The sequence below is a fragment of the Pholcus phalangioides genome, unplaced genomic scaffold, assembly GCF_987345545.1.
Source record: "Pholcus phalangioides strain wild (caught in Gottingen) unplaced genomic scaffold, Ppha-v1.0 ptg000003l_1, whole genome shotgun sequence".
In the NCBI taxonomy this organism is placed as follows: Eukaryota; Metazoa; Arthropoda; class Arachnida; order Araneae; family Pholcidae; genus Pholcus; species Pholcus phalangioides.
The window spans coordinates 20,084,474-20,102,677 of record NW_028301596.1 but is presented as its reverse complement, the minus strand read 5'-3'; the positions used below and the strand labels follow the sequence as shown (position 1 = coordinate 20,102,677).

Here is an 18,204-nt window from a genome sequence, read left to right as displayed (position 1 = left end):
ATGAAGGCGCCATCTATCGTGGTCACCCCAGGCTCGGTAGGTAAAAAACTTGTTTCTTATATTCTTCCCAGGATTCCCGACTTGGGGGTGGGGGGTCTGGTCGTCGTTCCCCATAGACTTTTGGAAGTCTGGGGGGGAGGGGCGGCACGATGATGATGATGTCAATTAATATATGCATATAAACATTAGATCAGTCAACTTCACCTTTGACGCTGGAGGGAATGCCCCCCCCCCGTATCTCCGCCCATGTCGTTCCCCCACCTCCAAAATGTGAGAAAATTACTGAAAAAAAGGGGGAGATAGTCAAATCTATTGCTCTATCACTTTGATTTCCCCTCCCCCACCCAAAATACAAGTGGTCCTCCTCGGAACGAAATTTCTGGCAACGGGTCGGCTACCGTCGACCATCAGCTGTTCTGTCGTCTGCATTGAGGAAACCATATGACATTATCCTCATTCAAACTCTCCTCTCAAGCGTTTGATTTCTGAGCGAACACAACAAGAATGCTAATGCTGAGAAGATCGGCGAAATATACGACGCCTTTGACTCCTCCAGAACATAACCTCCTAGATAGTAGCTTCTAGGAGGCTTTGTTCCAAAGCTGCTTGAAAGTTAATGCAGCTTTGCTTTGTTCAGAACCAGTCGGTCAATCACGCCCAACGTGAGGCGTCTTGCACTTTGTAGCAAAATTTTATTATTAGTGAGTGGACCGCGTGTCGCGTTGGGTGACTCACATTGTACGCGGCGCAAAAAAAGCTGAGCTCTAGTTTCAGAGTTTCAACCAGCTTTGCGCTAGAGGGATGAGTCTTTGATCCCCGTGGTTATCAGTTGACACAGACTCGGGAGGAGGAAGTTGCCGCTACAATCGTTATCCTCTTCTTCTCTTCCTGAAAATAGGGACCAAGGGTGATCGGGACCAACCAATGACCAGTCAGGGCAGTATTCCCCCCTTCCCCCAGTCCCCATGGAAATTCTATCACTATCAGTTTGCGGAGCTTCACGGGTTCACTCATAGCTGAATTAAGAAGCTCTGTAATACAGCTTAGCTTTGGATTCACTTGCTGTTGTGCGCGCTAACGACAGGACCATAGTAAAGGTCACATGTACCGGTAATTTGAATGTATTTAGCAAAGCTTTAGAAAAGATATAATATAGATGCTGTCGTATATATTTAACGGAAAAAATGTTTCTCTATTTATCTCATTTCCCCCCCCCCATTAGTTTTATCAACGTTCGATCAGCGGCGTATTTACCGGGGGGGGGGGGGGAGGACTCAGAGGTGAGGCAAATTTGAGGGACGAATGATCAAGAAAATGCATAATGTGAGAAGGGCGGCAAGGCCAAAATCCACTTCTTTCTAGAGAATAAGGGGCTAGGTATGTGAGCAACCAAAAGAATGACCAAGAGAATGTGCGAGCATGTGAGTGACCAAAAGATGCACCAGGTCAAATAGCAACCAAAAGAGTATGCAAACATATGCACGACCAAAAGAGTGGACTAGATAGAGAAGGATCAGTATAGTTGAGCAACAAACAACTTTGCACGTGCAATAATATGAGTAACCAAACAGTGTGCAAGCATGTGAGTGATCAGTTGGTGTGCTAGCATGTGAGTGACCAAGCCGTGTGCAAGCATGTGAGAGACCGAGTAGGTGCAAGCATGTGAGTTACCGAGTAGGTGCAAGCATGTGAGTTACCGAGAATTGCGCAAGCATTAGAGTCACCAAGCGTTGTACCAGCATGTGAATGACCATGCAGTGTGTAAGCATGTGAGGAACCAAGTGATGTGCAGGCATGCGATTGACCATGCAGTGTGTAAGGATGTGAGGGACCAAGCGATGTGCAGGCATGCGATTGACCAAGCAACTTGCTAGCATGAGAGTCACCAAGCAGTGTGAAGGCATGTGAGTTATCAAGTGGTGTGAAATCATGTGAGTGACTAAAAGGTCAATTAACAACCAAAAGAGTGGCCTAAAGAATTTGCAAAGATGTGCACAACAAAAAAAAGAGTTGCCTAGACAGAAAGGGACCAGTTCAATGAGCAACCAAAAGAGTGACCAAGCGAGTGAGGAGGTATGTGAGTGACCGAAAGAATGACTCAGACACTGGTGGAAAGTTCAAAGAGGTGGCAAATTTGAGGAATAGGTGGACAAGATAATTAGACTAAAATGGGAGAAGGGTGGCAAAAATTTGTATAGCCTACATGTGCCAAAACCATAAATCTGCCACTGGGTTCCATTGTATTGAAAAAAAAACAACTGATTTTAATTTCTCTTGATGCAGGATTCTGTCAAAAGATTTGAAGGCATGATCAAGACTCAAAAAACTTATGAAAAATCAAAAGCTCTGATGAAGAAATGGTTTGAAAGCATGGATGAAAAATTGAAATCACCATCTGCTGAACTGGTAGGAGACAAAGAAGCCCTGAAGAGGAGACTCGAAACTCTGAAAGTAAATAAAAATATTTCTATGTGTACACATTGCTCTTTGCCAAAATCTTGTATGTAAATGTGAAACATTACTCAAATATTTATATTACTTCATTTTTCGTTGAAATTCACCTTCTTTGTCTCATCAGGATCTATTGAAAGAAAAAGAACAGAGTGCGCTGCTCCTGTCTTCATTGACTGATTCTGGAGAAGTCATTTACCTTGGCTTGAGCATGGATGGAAGGGAACAGATCCGGGGAGAAATGCGATCTTTCAGAGATGCTTGGATGTCTAAATGGGACCAAGTGAACTCTGCAATAAAAGACATTGAGGCATCTCTTCTAGCATGGGGGACTTTCGAAGACAGGTTTGGACAAGAAAAGATACTATTACTACAAACCTAAACTTATTTAATAATATCAATATGATTTCTTCAGAAAGAGAAATCACATCAGGGAAGAGATGGCACAATGAACCGCTTTTGAAGTTTTTATTCTTTTTTTTTCTCGAATTTATGAACCAATGTATCTGGAAAAAATCATGAAAAATATCCCTCAGTCACTTATATTTACCAGTCCCATCTTAAGGCATGGGCACCCGGGGGCCTCAAGAGACAAAGGGCCTCACAAAAACGAGATCACGTTGAAATGTTTGAGAATTTGCCTGGTAGGGCCTCAAAAAAATCACTTGGCCCAGGGGGCCCATGATTCTCTTAAGATGGCTCTGATATTTACCTAAGAATTTTCTCAAAGCTTGAAGCTTAATAGTAGAGTATTCGTAAAAAATTATTTGTAAATCTAAGAAATGTGTTACAGTGGACCATGCAATAAAAATAGATTAACAGAGTAATTTAAAATAAATACAAGTTTGAAATGTAAATTAATGTGCTAGAAATAAGTGTAATATAAATAAAATGAATTTTAGTTTGAATCATTTGAGAAAGCTACAAATGAAATGTAAATTATTAAAGGTTAAAGCTCGACAAAAAAATAAAAATGCTTATAAGGAAAAAGTCATTCTATTTGCACACCATTTGCATTTTTGTTCCTTAGTTTTAACCCTTTTGACTACGTGTTTTTTATTTTCTTTTTTTGATCTCATTTACTATGAAAATGGACAAAATTGGTCACAAATATAACAAATTCAGTGTTTTGGATTTTTTCACCAATTGGTATTTGAACCAAGGCACATATGTCCCAGTCTGTGGCGTTATATATATGAAGGGGGATGATATACATATATGGTTTTGAGCGAGGTAACTGCAGTGCCATTTGAGTAACTAAAGTAAAACATTTAACTAAAGGTAAAACAGCAACAGTCTCTACAACTGGGACATATTAGCATTAATTTCCAAACAATTTTTTGTCGCAGTAGTAATATTTTATATCCTAGTGGGCATGTGTCCCATTAAGAGGATTAACCCATTTTTGACACCCCTCCAATTCATGACACCAAATTGCACAATTTTTTTCATGTAAGGTAACTGGATACACTTAAATAACACATTTGGGAGGTTTAAAATGAGATTTCAATTTAGCATGTTTTTCTTTGTAATTAGTGTAAATTTCCAAATAATTAACTTTTAATTGATATGAATTAATTAACTTGATTTACTTAAAATAATTAGTAATTATGATTTTGCAAAACCTTACATATCACAAAAAAAATAAAAAAAAACTATTTTTTTTTTCTGTTCTTAAAAAAATTATTTCTGTTTCCGGATCAAAAATCAGAATAAAATTTCCAAAAATTTCATTTTTGAAAATTCATAAAAAATTAAATTTCTTTGCAAACAAAACTTTAAAAATACTATGGCACTCTCATTCGAGTTTTTAATTTCCATACAGAAATTTCTATGAAAAGGGATTTAAAAAAAAAAAATTAAAGCATTGCTCAAACGCAATGTCAGTCCAAAATGCAAATCTTGTTTGTGTATGGGCCATATAGTGAGAATAATATTTTTGAATGTGCTTTCTAAATTAATTATCTGAATTATTAGTCTTAATTTTTGACTCGTCACTTGAGAGTGCAATAAATGATCAAACTGTTTTTGTAAGACACATAGGGAAAGAGTGTTTCACTTCAGGTGTCTTTATTTTATATAAGTAATTGAGAGAACGTTTAAACTAGTAATTCAGTTAGTACTTATTATCTAACTATATTTTATTAAATAGTTCAAGGTTTTTAAGAGGTTTTTTTATTTATTTCCAAATAACCTGATATTTTATTCATTACATTGTGAACTTGTTCTTGAAATAACATTCGTTCTGGAACAGTTTTTTTTTAACAATTTACATTTTGTATCTGTTGATAAGTTTTAATAATTGAAATCATAAAGAATGTTTATGAATAAATGAATATACTGCACAAGGATAGGAGCATAACATATGGTCCACTGTCTGTGCCTTATTTTGGGGTTGGTCCACTCTGTACCCCATCTAGACTATCAGTAAGAAAACCTTCCAAGATATTTTTATTTGATAACAAAAGACATATTGCATATAAGTTTACAAGTAAATAAGTATCACATATAAACCCTTCAACTTTAAGTAATTTTTCTTGCATTCTTCCCGTCTCTTATGTCAAGAAATCCAAAACATCAATGGAGCAATATTTTATTTCATACAATATTTTAGTTATGCTTTGACCATATACTTTTTCATTGTAAACTTTCATTGCCTAACATAATTGTCTAATATAAATAATATCAAGCTCAAAAAAAAAAAAAAAATTTGAATAGTTTGTCACAACAGTGCCTCTATGCCCACTGTGACCCATCTTCCCCCTAAATGTCTGTACATATGCATATTTTCTTGACAACTCCCAACTAAAGACTTATAATGATATATATTTCACACACACGCACATGTAATGTTTTTTCTATTTATTTCAAAGTTGGGTAACAATCTGAAATGTCAGATACAGTAATAACATGCCCATATACAGTAAAAATCCAATGTAAGGATACCCTTTATAATGATAATCACCTCTATAATGATATTAGTCTCCGCCCCAGATGTTCTTTTCATAATGTTAATATATTCCATCAATAACAATAACTCTTCTACAATGATACATTTCTCTTGTCCCGTGTATATCACTATATAATGTATTTCACTGTAATTAAATGTAACGTGTTCTCTATCCAGCACTGAAAGTATTTGAAATCTTGAATCATATAGCATTATGATGTGATGTGTATATTTTCCATGTAACACACACACACAAACATATTTCTACACCAGTAAAGCGAATAACTTTATTGGCATACAGAGCAATAAAGCATTGACATTGACGCCCAAGAGGAAATTTTGAAGTGTTTTCTGAGGGAGGGATGCATCCGGAAATCCAACACACCTTTATTAAATTCAAAAAAAGTGCATGAACAGCAAAAGAATAAGAGCGAGCTGACTAATTTTGCTTGCATTAAAATAAAGAATATAACAATCATAAATCATTAGGAATGATCTATTTATAGATCAAAATCACCCGATAAAAGTAGTAAGTAGATGAATCATCGTTAATCAATAAGAATTGTAGAATTGTCAATAAAAATTATTTTCAGGAAATGTTATAATAATATAATTATTATAATATAATTGCATGGCAGTATAATATAATTATTATTACATAATAAAACAGCACATAATACATCCTTTTTATGCATGATATACAACTTGGATATTTTCATCTTTACCATTTCAGCTTCAAACAAGTCAACATATGGTTGAATGACCTTTCTAACCAACTTAAAAAAGAGACAAGTTTAAAACCAACACTTTCTGAGAAAAAGGCTCAGCTTCAAACATACAAGGTATACTTTTGAATTTTTTATAATTAATATATACTTTATAATGCATTGTGAATTTTTTTTCTCTATCAAACAAGAGAGATACAGATCTATTTTCCTGTGATGAATGTTATCATGAAAATATATGATGAGGAAAAAAATGTTTCAGCAATGTTAGTGGATGTTCATTCATACTGTAATTTCAGACAATGGTGCAAAGCGCTTCAGCTCATCAGTTAGTCATTTCCAAGCTTGCGACCAAAGCGAATTCGTTACCAGAAGTAACGGCCACACAGAGAGTTGAAGAACTACAGAAGCAATTCGACAATTTACTAGAGACTATAAAGGTAATATAGTTTCATAAGTATGTATTTCTCCAATAGTTGTATCATTAATTTGTTTGTTGCTGTATGTTGAAAATTGTTTAGAACTTGCTTTAGAATGTTCTTGCAAATAGTTTGAAGTTGTACAAAATTTCAATATCCACATCAATTTCCACTTTTAAAATGGGAGACAGATGGCAGCACCACCAGAGCACAAAACATGCATAGCAATGACATCATAAATATGTTATAACAATGTGCATACACACACAAACACACAACACTTTATGGCTCACACCAATCAGTTGGAATTCTCCAACGGCCAGACCACAGCCAAAAATTTTGAGGGTTACAACTGATGTTTAGGAGTGTGTCCCCCTCCCTACATGACAGAAAAATAGACTTAACCATGTTGTTCCGTAAAAATCAGCCATTTTCTAGCCTAGCTCGTCGCGAGGCCTCTGACAAAGTGGTTTTCTAACAATATGTATTAGACATGTTTATTCCTTTACAATGATTGGTCATTTGTACAATGTTCTCAGCATATTGAGAAAACTTGGGCAGCACTGAGTATTATAGCTAGTATAAAATAATTTAGTTAATATGTTGTACCCAATTATTCTGTGTCAAAATTATTTCTGAATTTGAGAGTACAACAGAAACAGTGAACATGACCTCAAAATGCATTGCTACCCTCTAAGAGGTTAGTACATGAACCTCTTGGCAACACGTAAAAAAAACTAAATGCTGCCTTTTGAAACTAACAATAAACTGTAGGTTCAAGTCTTATTATAAGCTTTTGAGGGTAGAAAAAGATAGTGGTGTTACGAAAATTATCAATGATTATTTCATACAAATGTTTTCTTATTTAAATATTCTTTTTCATGTTTGCTGGTGAAAAAATTTCACAAATTCTCATAACCAGCTTGCTGTGAGTAATATGTGTGATTTCACTATATATTCATAAAATATGCCATGGCTCCACAGGAAGTCAAAGTTGAATCCCATCATTTCTTTGTTTTTGCGCTATAAATCTACTATAAGGGAGAGCCTGAGAAAAATCCACAAGCCCGGGAAGCATACCACATACTTTAGTTCAGTATTTTTAAAAGTATGCATCATGGCTCCTAGGGACATTGCCTAAAGGGTTGGGCAGCAATGGCTCATGAGCCTCAACAATGATTTTCGGAATGTATACTTTGGTTATCGTGATGCCATAAAAATACGTCTTAGGCATGTTTATTCCTTTACAATAGTTTGACACTTCTTCAATGCTTCCAGTATATCTAGAGAACCCGAGCAGTGCAGGGTGTTTGAGGCCCACAAACTATTGTTTTCGGTCCATTTCGGGCATCTGCCTTGCTCTAACAAACTTTCAAAATTGCTTTATCATTCAAGTTGAGCCCTGTTTGGTATATATGCAAAATTTGACGACGATCAGTCTGAAATTGTAGATTTGTATAGAGAACATACACTCACAGAGACAAACAGAAAATCAGTTTTATGTATATAGATTTGCTAATGAGTTAGAAATGAACCCAATCAAATGACTCCCTTAAAACAGTTAAGAAATTGATGATGATGATGCAAGTGCTTAAAACGAAAATATTTTAGGGTTACAGAAATTATCTATTAATAAACTGTTTTAATGAAACCTCTAGCAAAGCTGATTGTTATTATTTTTTTAATATTAAAGTATCATTTTTCCATATTTTTTTAATACTATTTAATATGCTCAAGGTATTGACTATTAAAATACCTATTGGTCATCACAGACTTTCAGTGACCATAATATGAATCTCTTTCTATGAAGGAGAACATTGCAACCTGTGAGCAAAATGTTAATGAGCATGAGGAATATTGTGCGAAACTTGAACAGTTTCAAGACTGGGTGCATGGCTTGAAGGCTTCTACTGATACAACTGTGGAGCACTGTGACATAGACAGTTTGAAGGTTAAACTTGTGGCTCTATCTGTAAGTTGTTATTACCTTCAAAAAAAATATTACTTAGGATAAAATGGTAATACAATATACTTAATGAAAAATGAAAATATATGTTTCTTAAATATGATATGAATAATGTTTTCGAATCTTCAAGTGGTTTCAAACTTTTAGGCAATGCTTTCAATACTGTACAATTAGATCCTACCATGTGCTAATTTTTCTGTTTTTATAGATAAACATTTTAAATATTACTTAGGATCAAATGGTAATACAATATACTTAGTGAAAAATGAAAATATATGTTTCTTAAATATGATATGAATAATATTTTCGAATCTTCAAGTGGTTTCAAACTTTTAGGCAATGCTTTCAATACTGTACAATTAGATCCTACCATGTGCTAATTTTTCTGTTTTTATAGCTTATTAAAATTCTATCTAGTTGATTGTTTTCTTCAAGTGCATGGTATTAGTGTTAGAGAAATTTCTCATTTTTTAATTTATGTCTTTTTCAGACGGTGATAAGCATCTTGGAAGATGGAGAAAACAGGGTTTCAGAATTGCGCCAATTGATGCAGAGTGTTCTTTTGCACACTGAAGCCAGTGGTCACCAAAGTATCGTGAATGAACTGGAATCACATATCGAACAATGGCAAAATTTACTTGCTCAGTGTAGAAGCACCCAGGGAAATATAAAAAGTGCTATTAGTGAGAGAACTGAGTGTGAAAACATTGTAGCAAAGATGGAAGAATGGCTCAATGCCACTGAAACGCAACTACGAGAACAATCACTTAGAAACAGCATTGAAACTAAGCTTGAACAATTGGAAAAAATCAAGGTAAAAGTGTGTTATAAAACAAAATTTGTATCATCAAAACTGTGTAATAGTTATGCAAAAACATTTTTATGATGTACTTACACAATGTAATTTTTTTCCTAGAAATTGGAGGATAAAATATTGAAAAATCAAGATGAATTTTCAAAACTGTCAGAAAAAATTGAGCACTTGGGAGGATCTCCAGCTTTAGCTTCTCGTATTGCGAAGTTGCTAGGAAAATATCAGACACTGAAAAACTCTGCAAAGGTAAGATGAGATCAATAGCAGGTTTGCAAAAATCTCCAAAAATTTACATGGGTATCAGTCAGGCATGTAAGTTGAGATAATACATGCCCCCTCCCCCCCAAAGGCAATCAAAACTTACAAATATTTGTTAACATTTTTGTAAATACATTTTGTTTACAAAAATATTTGTATTTTTTTATTGTTATAAAAATATTTACAAAAACAATTTATTCAAGTATTTGCCATCTCCACTTCAAAATGTAGAAGACGGATGGCAACACAAGCAAGAACATAAAATAGGTACACTACTATGACAACATAAATACGTCAGGGTCATGGATATAGGTACTCACACAATACGTTCCAATGTATACCAATTCATTATAAATTCTGCAGAGGAATGTCTACAAAGTGCATGTACGGTCAAGTATAGTAGTGTTAGTAGTAATAATACAGTGAAACTCCTCTTAACAGACACCTCTCAGATACAGTAACCCATTTTTTAAGGCCAAATAATAATTTCCTCTTTGTATAATAAAAGTATGCATTTCAAACCCCCTGATCAATTGTCACTCCTGTTTCGCAGACAAAATTTTTTGTCTCGCTGGTATCCACAAAAGAGAAGTTTTATTGTATTTTTTATTAAAAAAATACATTTTGAGAGAAGATGCCATTTTTGTCATCCAAATAGGCCTGAACATTTTTGGGCCCTGGACACATACCCAATTTGCCCATGCAAGAAACAGGCCAGGGTCAGCAATAGATATGTCTAGCCCTGATTAATAGCAACAACATTTGTGATGTAATGAGTATGAATTATTTTGCTCCCCATTGTTTTTTCAAGTTAAATATAGTCAACCCTCGTTGTATTGACCCCACATTATAGCGACCATTCTATTATTTAACTGGTAGAATAAGCTCCAAATGTTTTTATATAATGATTGTCCTGTGGTTTTTCTTTCATATAACATCATTTTTGACAGAGCAATTGGGGGGGGGGGTCATTATAATGAGTGTTGAATGTATAAAATTCATGCATAAAGATCACATCAATATAAAAAGTGCCAAATGAGTTTTATATTCCTTTAAAGTGTGATTATAACGTCACTAATTTTACTTGATTTCAGGAAATGATTCGTAAATGGGATCTGTTTGTGAAGGAACATCAAGCATTTGAAAGTAAATACAATGAATTTTGGAAATGGTTGCAAGACCAGCATGATAAGCTCAAAGACTGCTATCAGTTGGAAGGAGAATTCGGCTTACTGCAGGAAAGGAAGATATTATTAGAGGTACATTAAATTTTAAACAAAAAATATATATATGAATTTATTTTCCACTTAGATGCATATTCAATTACCATAGTATTCATGGAAGTTACAGAAATTTTAGACTTAACATTAAAAATAAACCTTATTTGTCTAGGCTTTGAGTGAGATATTTTCACAGAACTTGTGCCATATGGAAATTGTGATAGAGTTGGGTGAACGTTTGTACCCATCAACATCTCCGGATGGAAGGGAAGTGATTCGTCAAAAACTAAGGTGAGTATTACATTGTTCTTCACTTGTCAGTTTATAACTTGAAATCACGTAATAATTGATCATTTGATCATTTTTGTCGCACCATGGTCATTTTCTGCACACGAGGGCTAATTAGACCGGGACCTACAATTTATCGCTGATTCTGAACGGCAGGCTTGTTTTTTATACTCATCGAGAGGTTGGTGCATTAAACCCTCGATGGGGGACTCCCTGCGGTAGCAATTTTTTCTACGGTCATGTCGTCGTTTCAGTTGTACCCTGTGTCAGGAAGGTTTTCTGACAAGGAAGAACTGGGTATCAAACTCAAGACACCTCTAAACATCCTTTGGTACTTTAGGTGAGTATCTTATCAACCTGGGCTACAGCGCCCCGTAATAATTGAACTAGTACTATTTTTAAAGTTGTCATTTTAAGCCACACACCAATGCTGTATACTACTTGCATCCCCCCAGCTAAAGCAACAGTAACTACTTCCACAAAGACCACATAATTACCTTGTCTGCTTTTCGTCAGTTTTGTTTGACAAAAAAAAGGTTGGCTGGATTTTCCAGGCGTGCCCGACCTTCGAGAAAGCTCTGATGTCTGTATCGGATGGGGTGCGTCTGGTAATAAAAGTAAAAAGTAAAAAATGTCACCTGCACGGAAAATGCTTCAGTAATGGATGATATGTATGCCAAGAAATACATTTTACAATGCCACAACAGCTTGAAAAGTTGCAATAGTTCAGTGAAATAGTAACCATAAAAGTGTACCACTGTGTAATAATTAATTATAATTATCTGAAAATTCAGCATAAATTGCAATTTCCTGGTCATTATTCATCTGCGTAAAGTTATTGGATATGTACAAACTGAATACTTCTATACGTATTATGAAAAATTGTGGAAAGTATATTGGGGAGTGCTCTGGCACATGGGTTGGATACAAGTTTACACCTATGTCATCATTCATTGATGATAAGTTACCATTCCCTTTGTCTTACTACTCTATGTTATGATATGATCAATATTGCATAGTTTTCTGTTTCAACATGATCCTTAATTATCCTGCTAGACCACCCTTAAATCCCCATAAGAGAACGGAATCAAAAGTTTTTAATCCAAACGCAACTAAAAAATAATCATGCCCCTTCCCCCCCCCCTACTCCATATCCTGCAGCTGAGCCCCTAGGCTGGGATCTTTTACAGGCCCCTCTAAAGTGAATTTATGGGGAGGGGGAAGATAAAAATTGTCTCTGAAGCCTCAAGGCTAGATCCCTGTCAGCTTTACCCCTGGAGAGAGGGGGGTCATGCTAAAAATTAAATAATAAATTTTATGTTTGAATACTAAATTTATTTCATGTGTGTATGATCCTTTCTCTTTTTTCATTTAATGATGAATTAAATGAGCAAAACATGTACATGTTCTTACTTGTTTTTATGAGCTCAAACAATTACTTTGTAAAGTCTAAGTTCGTAAATGAGAGAGACAGTCAAGCAAGCGACATATTGTTCAGGATCAGACGACTAGTTTGTAAGAAAATGTCAGTTTGTAAAATCAAGCAGCAACTGTATATTTCTCATATAAATCTATTTTAGTACCACGTATAGGCTTTGTTGTTATTCAATTCGCAAAACTAGCAGCTTGTCTAGCTACAAAAAAATACAGTAGTTGTGTTTATTCCTGTAATGTGTTTACTGAAATTATATTAAACTTTGACATTAGGAACCTACGCACAAAGTGGGAAGAGCTCCAGGAAGGTGTCTGTGAAGCTCTACGATCTATAGATCTTTGCTTACAGAAGACAAATTCTTTCTCTCAAGGGCAGGAACGAATTTCAAAATGGCTACAAGATGTAGGATTGTCGCTGCATCATCTGAGTGAACAGAAATCAACAGTGCAAGAAAAACGTGCTCAGCTACACAGTTTGAAGGTAAATTCCAAATATAATCACCTGAGCTATAACTTATTCTGACATAATGTATATGTTACTGCAAAAGCTTGGAAACTGATGAAACCTTGGTTTTACCGAGGCAAGTTGGTAAAAGTCTGAAAAACGCTTGCAAATGTTTCAATTCAGACTTTTACCGAATCAAAGCCACACATTTTTAATGAATCAATTAACCATCATGGACTTACTAGTTCCTAATTCTTATTAATTAATCAATTATAACTATTTTATAAATTTAAATAATTAATATTTATAATTATTTAACAATCATAATTATTAAATAATTAACCAATCAATTTGTTGACCACCCCATGAACTTATTTGTTCATGATGCTAAATAAATAATTAATAATTACCATTAATTAATTTAACCCAAACAGTAAAAGTCTGTTTTTAATGAATCAATTAACCATTATGAACATGTTAATTCTTGATGTTTATTAATTTATTAATAATTATCATTAATTAACTCCCAAAAGTAAAACCAGTAAATGCCCCTTTTTAAAGAATCAATTGACTATCGTGAACTTACTGCTGAGTTAGTTCCTGATGCTTATATTAATTTGCTATAATTATAATGATTAATTGATTAAATAGCAAATGACAGTGATTAATTAATAACTAGGAGTGCATGTAAGTATAACTTTTATTTTGTCATGATGGTGCACTGGAGTCATAACCCCTCTGGGTTGTCGACTCTCTGGGGTTTTCAGGACACTAGGTATTAGCCTTGAGTACAATTAGTTGATTATTAATTCCTTAGTTATTAAATAATTATAATTATTAATTAATAAACATCAGGAACTTATAGGTTTATAATGGTTTATTGATTCATTAAAAGCAGGCTTTTACTAGTTCAGGTTCAATCAATTAATGACAATTATTTATTACTTACATGGCATCCAAAATCTAAATGTGTATGGTGGTAAATTAATTCATAAATTAACTATAACTATTAATTATTTAATATATGTCAGGAACTAGCAAGTTCGTGGTGGTTAATTGATTCTTCAATTGAGATAAAAAGTGGGATTTGACTTGGTAAAAGTCCAAAAGGAAAATGTTTACAAGCGTTTTTCAGACTTATGCCATCTTGTCTTGGTAAAACCTTTACCAGTCTCACCAGGTTTTTACCCCGTAACTCAGAAATATATTTCTGAAAACCTCAAAAAAACCCTAAATTTCATCATTTTTAATGTTGTTTTTTACCAAGACCTACATACATTTTTCTATTTTTTTCTCTTTAGGTCATAAACCAGGATATTATATCTCATAAGTTACAGGTAGATAATATATGTGATAAAGCTTCAGAACTTGCAGCTATGACAAAGGATATGTCCCTCGAGACCTTCATTCAAGACACTAAAACTATGTACTCTACACTATGCAACAAATCAAAGGTATATCAGGAATAAAGTTACATATTTTTTCCCATTCCAATGTTGTGGATTTTTTGTTCTTTTAATTTTTTTATCATTTTCCAAGGTAAAAAACATGCATATATTTCATTTGTAGGATCTCTTGGAAAATCTTGAGAAAAATATTCAGAATCATCAGTCATACTTGGATGAATGCTGTGATTTTCATAAATACTTGGCGGTTTGCCAGGCAAAGGTTCAAGAATGCAGAAACACATGTGGAGAACGAAGAATTCTACTGAACCGATTAGATACATTGAAGGTGGATTGTTATGTCTGTTTATTAGATAATGAAAAAATCACGGCCTCTCTAAAGGATGTGTGACAGGTGCAATTGCACCAGGCCCCATGCTTTAAGAAGGCATGTTAACAAAAGTGAAAAAAGAAGCATATGTATTTAAAAAATCACCAAATTAACCCCTTTTTCATACAAAACAGATGGTCAGAAGAGTAGATGTTTGCCCATGGCGACTAAATGCATTTTATTTCTAGTTGTGGGTCAGAGGGACCCAGAACCCCAAATCAATCAGGAAGCCCTGAAATTAATGAAGGCTTTCACCAATTCTGGAAATTTTTGTCAAACATGGAATTATTTCTGTCATTAATTCTGAATTTTCATCAATTCTGGAATTATTTCTTTTATTAATGCAGTATTTTTGTCAATTTTGGAAATATTTCTTTAATTAATTCTGAATTTTGTCAATCTTGGAATTATTTCTTTAATTATTCTGAATTTTGTCAACTTTGAATTATTTCTTTCATTAATTCTAAATTTACATAGGTGGCAGAATTATTTCATCAATTATGAATTTACGTGGGTGCTGGAATTGTTTTTTTCTTTAAGCTTGCATTTTGGAATTTTTAGATGATTCCCATTCCCTAAAATATATCTAATATCGGCCCCAGAGAGTATTGTCAAGATGCCCCTGGTTCTATTATTATTTTCACACAGAGACCTGCATCTAGTAAGGGCGTCCTTGGGAAAAATAAAGGCAAATAGACACAAAAATGTTTCTTAACTTATAATAAGTAATATATGCTTGGGGAATATTCTACACTTAATGCTCATAAAAAATAATTTTTTGTGGCAACACATATTTTCATGATAAGTATTATCAATTTTCAATCAGCTTAACTATTTTTATGAAGGATCTGATGAGCAAAGAACCAGAAGGAAAGGAAAAGCTCTCCAAGCTGGAAGCGCTGTGCACTACCGTATGTGGAAACATTGGTGAACATGGGAGAGATATTATTAGCCGTGACATGGAAAACATCACAAACACATGGGGTCAATACACAGCTTCTTGCATGGAGAGCAAGCACAACTTGGAGAATGTTTTGCAACAGTGGTCAAGCTTCGAAAAAAGTGCAGATCAGCTGAACGAATGGTTCAAAGAGATGGAATCGAGCTTGAAACAACCACAATTGCAAAATACACTCGAAGAAAAAGAAACGCAGTTGGCAAACATACAGGTATTACTATTATCAATTAAATAAAAAATCATATTCATTCATACAAACACAGTCCATAGCCTTCCACATCTGAAATAAGAGTAAGGTGTGGGTGGACCCATTTCAGATATAAATGAATATATAATTAGAGCGGGTTTTTTTTTTTTTACTAAAATAAGGGGATTTGAAGCCAATAAATTGCTAAAAATTATAGAAATTTTCTTGTATTTATAAAATTTTAAAAACCAGCTCAAAAAATTACTTGCACTATTTTTTTGGTTATTGACCCCCTCGTTCCTTCACGTATCTTTGAAAATGATTGTATAAAAGTTATTTAGATTGTTTCAGTTCAGATATAGAAGGTCAGTTGTATTGATTGTTGTATTGTTCAACTGATTTTGCTGTTTTCAATATTTTTACTTGGCTCTTTTCCCACTAAGGATTTGGCTTCAAAAGTGGCAGCCAAGCAAAAGGAATTGGACAGTCTGACGGATGAGGCACATTCTTTGATGCAATCATCAGGAATTTACAGCTTAAAGGAGCAGGTTACTCAGATGAACAATCGATATCAGGCTCTTCTGTCTTCATCCAAGGTTTGTGGGACATCATTTGTTTCATTGCAGTTTACAACCCTGAAATTCAAAAATTCAGAGCAAATAAATTTGATCTTAATACAGCATGGTACATGAACATGTGACAGACAGTCACCTGTAATAAAAAGAGGTAGAGGAAACAGTACTTCTATCAGTTTCTATCAGAATAATGCATATTTTTGTAAATTAACATGAAAAAGAAGCAAAAATATTTTTTACTGTGTATAACAAGCATGGGAAAAAAAAATTCAAATACAAGAGCCAAAACAGAAGAAATGCCCAATGAGTTGACTGAAAAAAGATGCCCATAGAAATACCAATATAAAAGCATATATCACCAAAAAATAATAATAACCAATAATATATGATACAACTGCCCATAAAAATGATTATGGTTGTCTTATCTAAGTATGGATAGCTTCTCAATTTACCCCACTATGTCTATCGTACTTCGCTTTAAACGTATCAATTGTATTAGAATTGACAACCCTATTAGATAAAACCTCCCTGCAACACCATAACTTGTTGTTCCTTATTAAACAACATTAAACTGGCATCCCCTTGTCAAAGCAGGTGATTAACGGTGTATTAATTACTCATGGTAATCATCATAACTAATTTTCCCATTGAAAATTTTAAACATTTTGATCATATCCCTCCCCCAACACCTGTGTTCTTCCAATGTAAACATATTCAAAAAATCAAGTCTCTCTTCATAGCTCAAGAATTGTATGCCAACAACATCACAGGTCTCTTCTCTGCACCCCCTTAACCAAGTCTATGTCCCTCGGTAGGTATGAGCTCCAAAACCTTATGGCATACTCCAGTTCAGGATAAGCCAAACCAGTGTTTCCCAACCTGTTGTCAGCAGACCCTTGGAAGTTGTGAGTACTCTGTAAGGGGTCTGCGGGATCGTTTCCACATTTTGTGTTATGAAATTGTAATTTTTTTTTATGATATGAAAATTTGAAAGAACAATACATTTTGGATTTTATGGGAGGGGGGACAATATAGACCTTCAGATGCTACAGGGTACCAGCGGATCAATGATCAGCAGCGCAAGGAGTCTGTGCTGCATTGATTTTCACTGCAGGCAGTCCACAGCATCTAAAAGATTGGAAAACAATGAATTAAAAAAACACATAAATCCAACTCATAATATGAGTATTTCTTGAAAGTTGAAATCATGTTATCTCGATAATACTTTTTATTTATCATGTTCTTGTGTCAAATTTCAGACTTTCTTGCTGCGATGGGAAACAATAGTCCAAGACCATGTGAAATATCAACAAAATACCAACAGCTTTACAGAATGGCTGGATTCTGGAAGAAAGGTATTGTCTGATCTGGAAACAGAAGGGAATTTGGAGCAGTGCATGATTAAATTACAGGTATTATTATTATTATTTTATTTTATTTATACAGATACAATTCACAACACAATGTGAAAATTTTACATTTAGCAATAATGGCAGATTTTCATTAAAATATGTGAAAGCCTATTTGAAATTAGCTACAATGAAAAATGTGTTGTCATATAAATAATATCCAAAACTTAATGTCTGCTGTAACTTACTCTGTTTTTAAGGAAAAGTCCATGGAGATGAATTATATTTGAGAAAAAATAACTACATCAGAATTTTATATCTTCAGTTATTGTAATTTTATTGCCGTTTTTCACAATATGATGGGAATGATAAAGTGTTTGTTATACAGG

General features: G+C 34.2%; 1 protein-coding gene across 3 annotated transcripts in view; it reads left to right on the top strand.

Annotated features, from left to right (window-relative positions):
- Positions 1-18,204, top strand: part of Msp300 (Muscle-specific protein 300 kDa) — a 326,596-nt gene that overhangs the window by 137,218 nt on the left and 171,174 nt on the right. For all 3 annotated transcript variants that reach the window (XM_089245642.1, XM_089245623.1, XM_089245633.1), the window contains 15 exons: positions 2,284-2,451; positions 2,579-2,796; positions 6,135-6,243; positions 6,426-6,566; positions 8,356-8,517; positions 9,002-9,325; positions 9,428-9,571; positions 10,678-10,842; positions 10,976-11,094; positions 12,799-13,006; positions 14,272-14,424; positions 14,540-14,704; positions 15,592-15,915; positions 16,335-16,487; positions 17,726-17,878. In XM_089245642.1, coding sequence (XP_089101768.1) covers positions 2,284-2,451; positions 2,579-2,796; positions 6,135-6,243; positions 6,426-6,566; positions 8,356-8,517; positions 9,002-9,325; positions 9,428-9,571; positions 10,678-10,842; positions 10,976-11,094; positions 12,799-13,006; positions 14,272-14,424; positions 14,540-14,704; positions 15,592-15,915; positions 16,335-16,487; positions 17,726-17,878 — 2,706 coding nt within the window. The remainder of the gene's footprint in view (positions 1-2,283; positions 2,452-2,578; positions 2,797-6,134; positions 6,244-6,425; positions 6,567-8,355; positions 8,518-9,001; positions 9,326-9,427; positions 9,572-10,677; positions 10,843-10,975; positions 11,095-12,798; positions 13,007-14,271; positions 14,425-14,539; positions 14,705-15,591; positions 15,916-16,334; positions 16,488-17,725; positions 17,879-18,204) is intronic.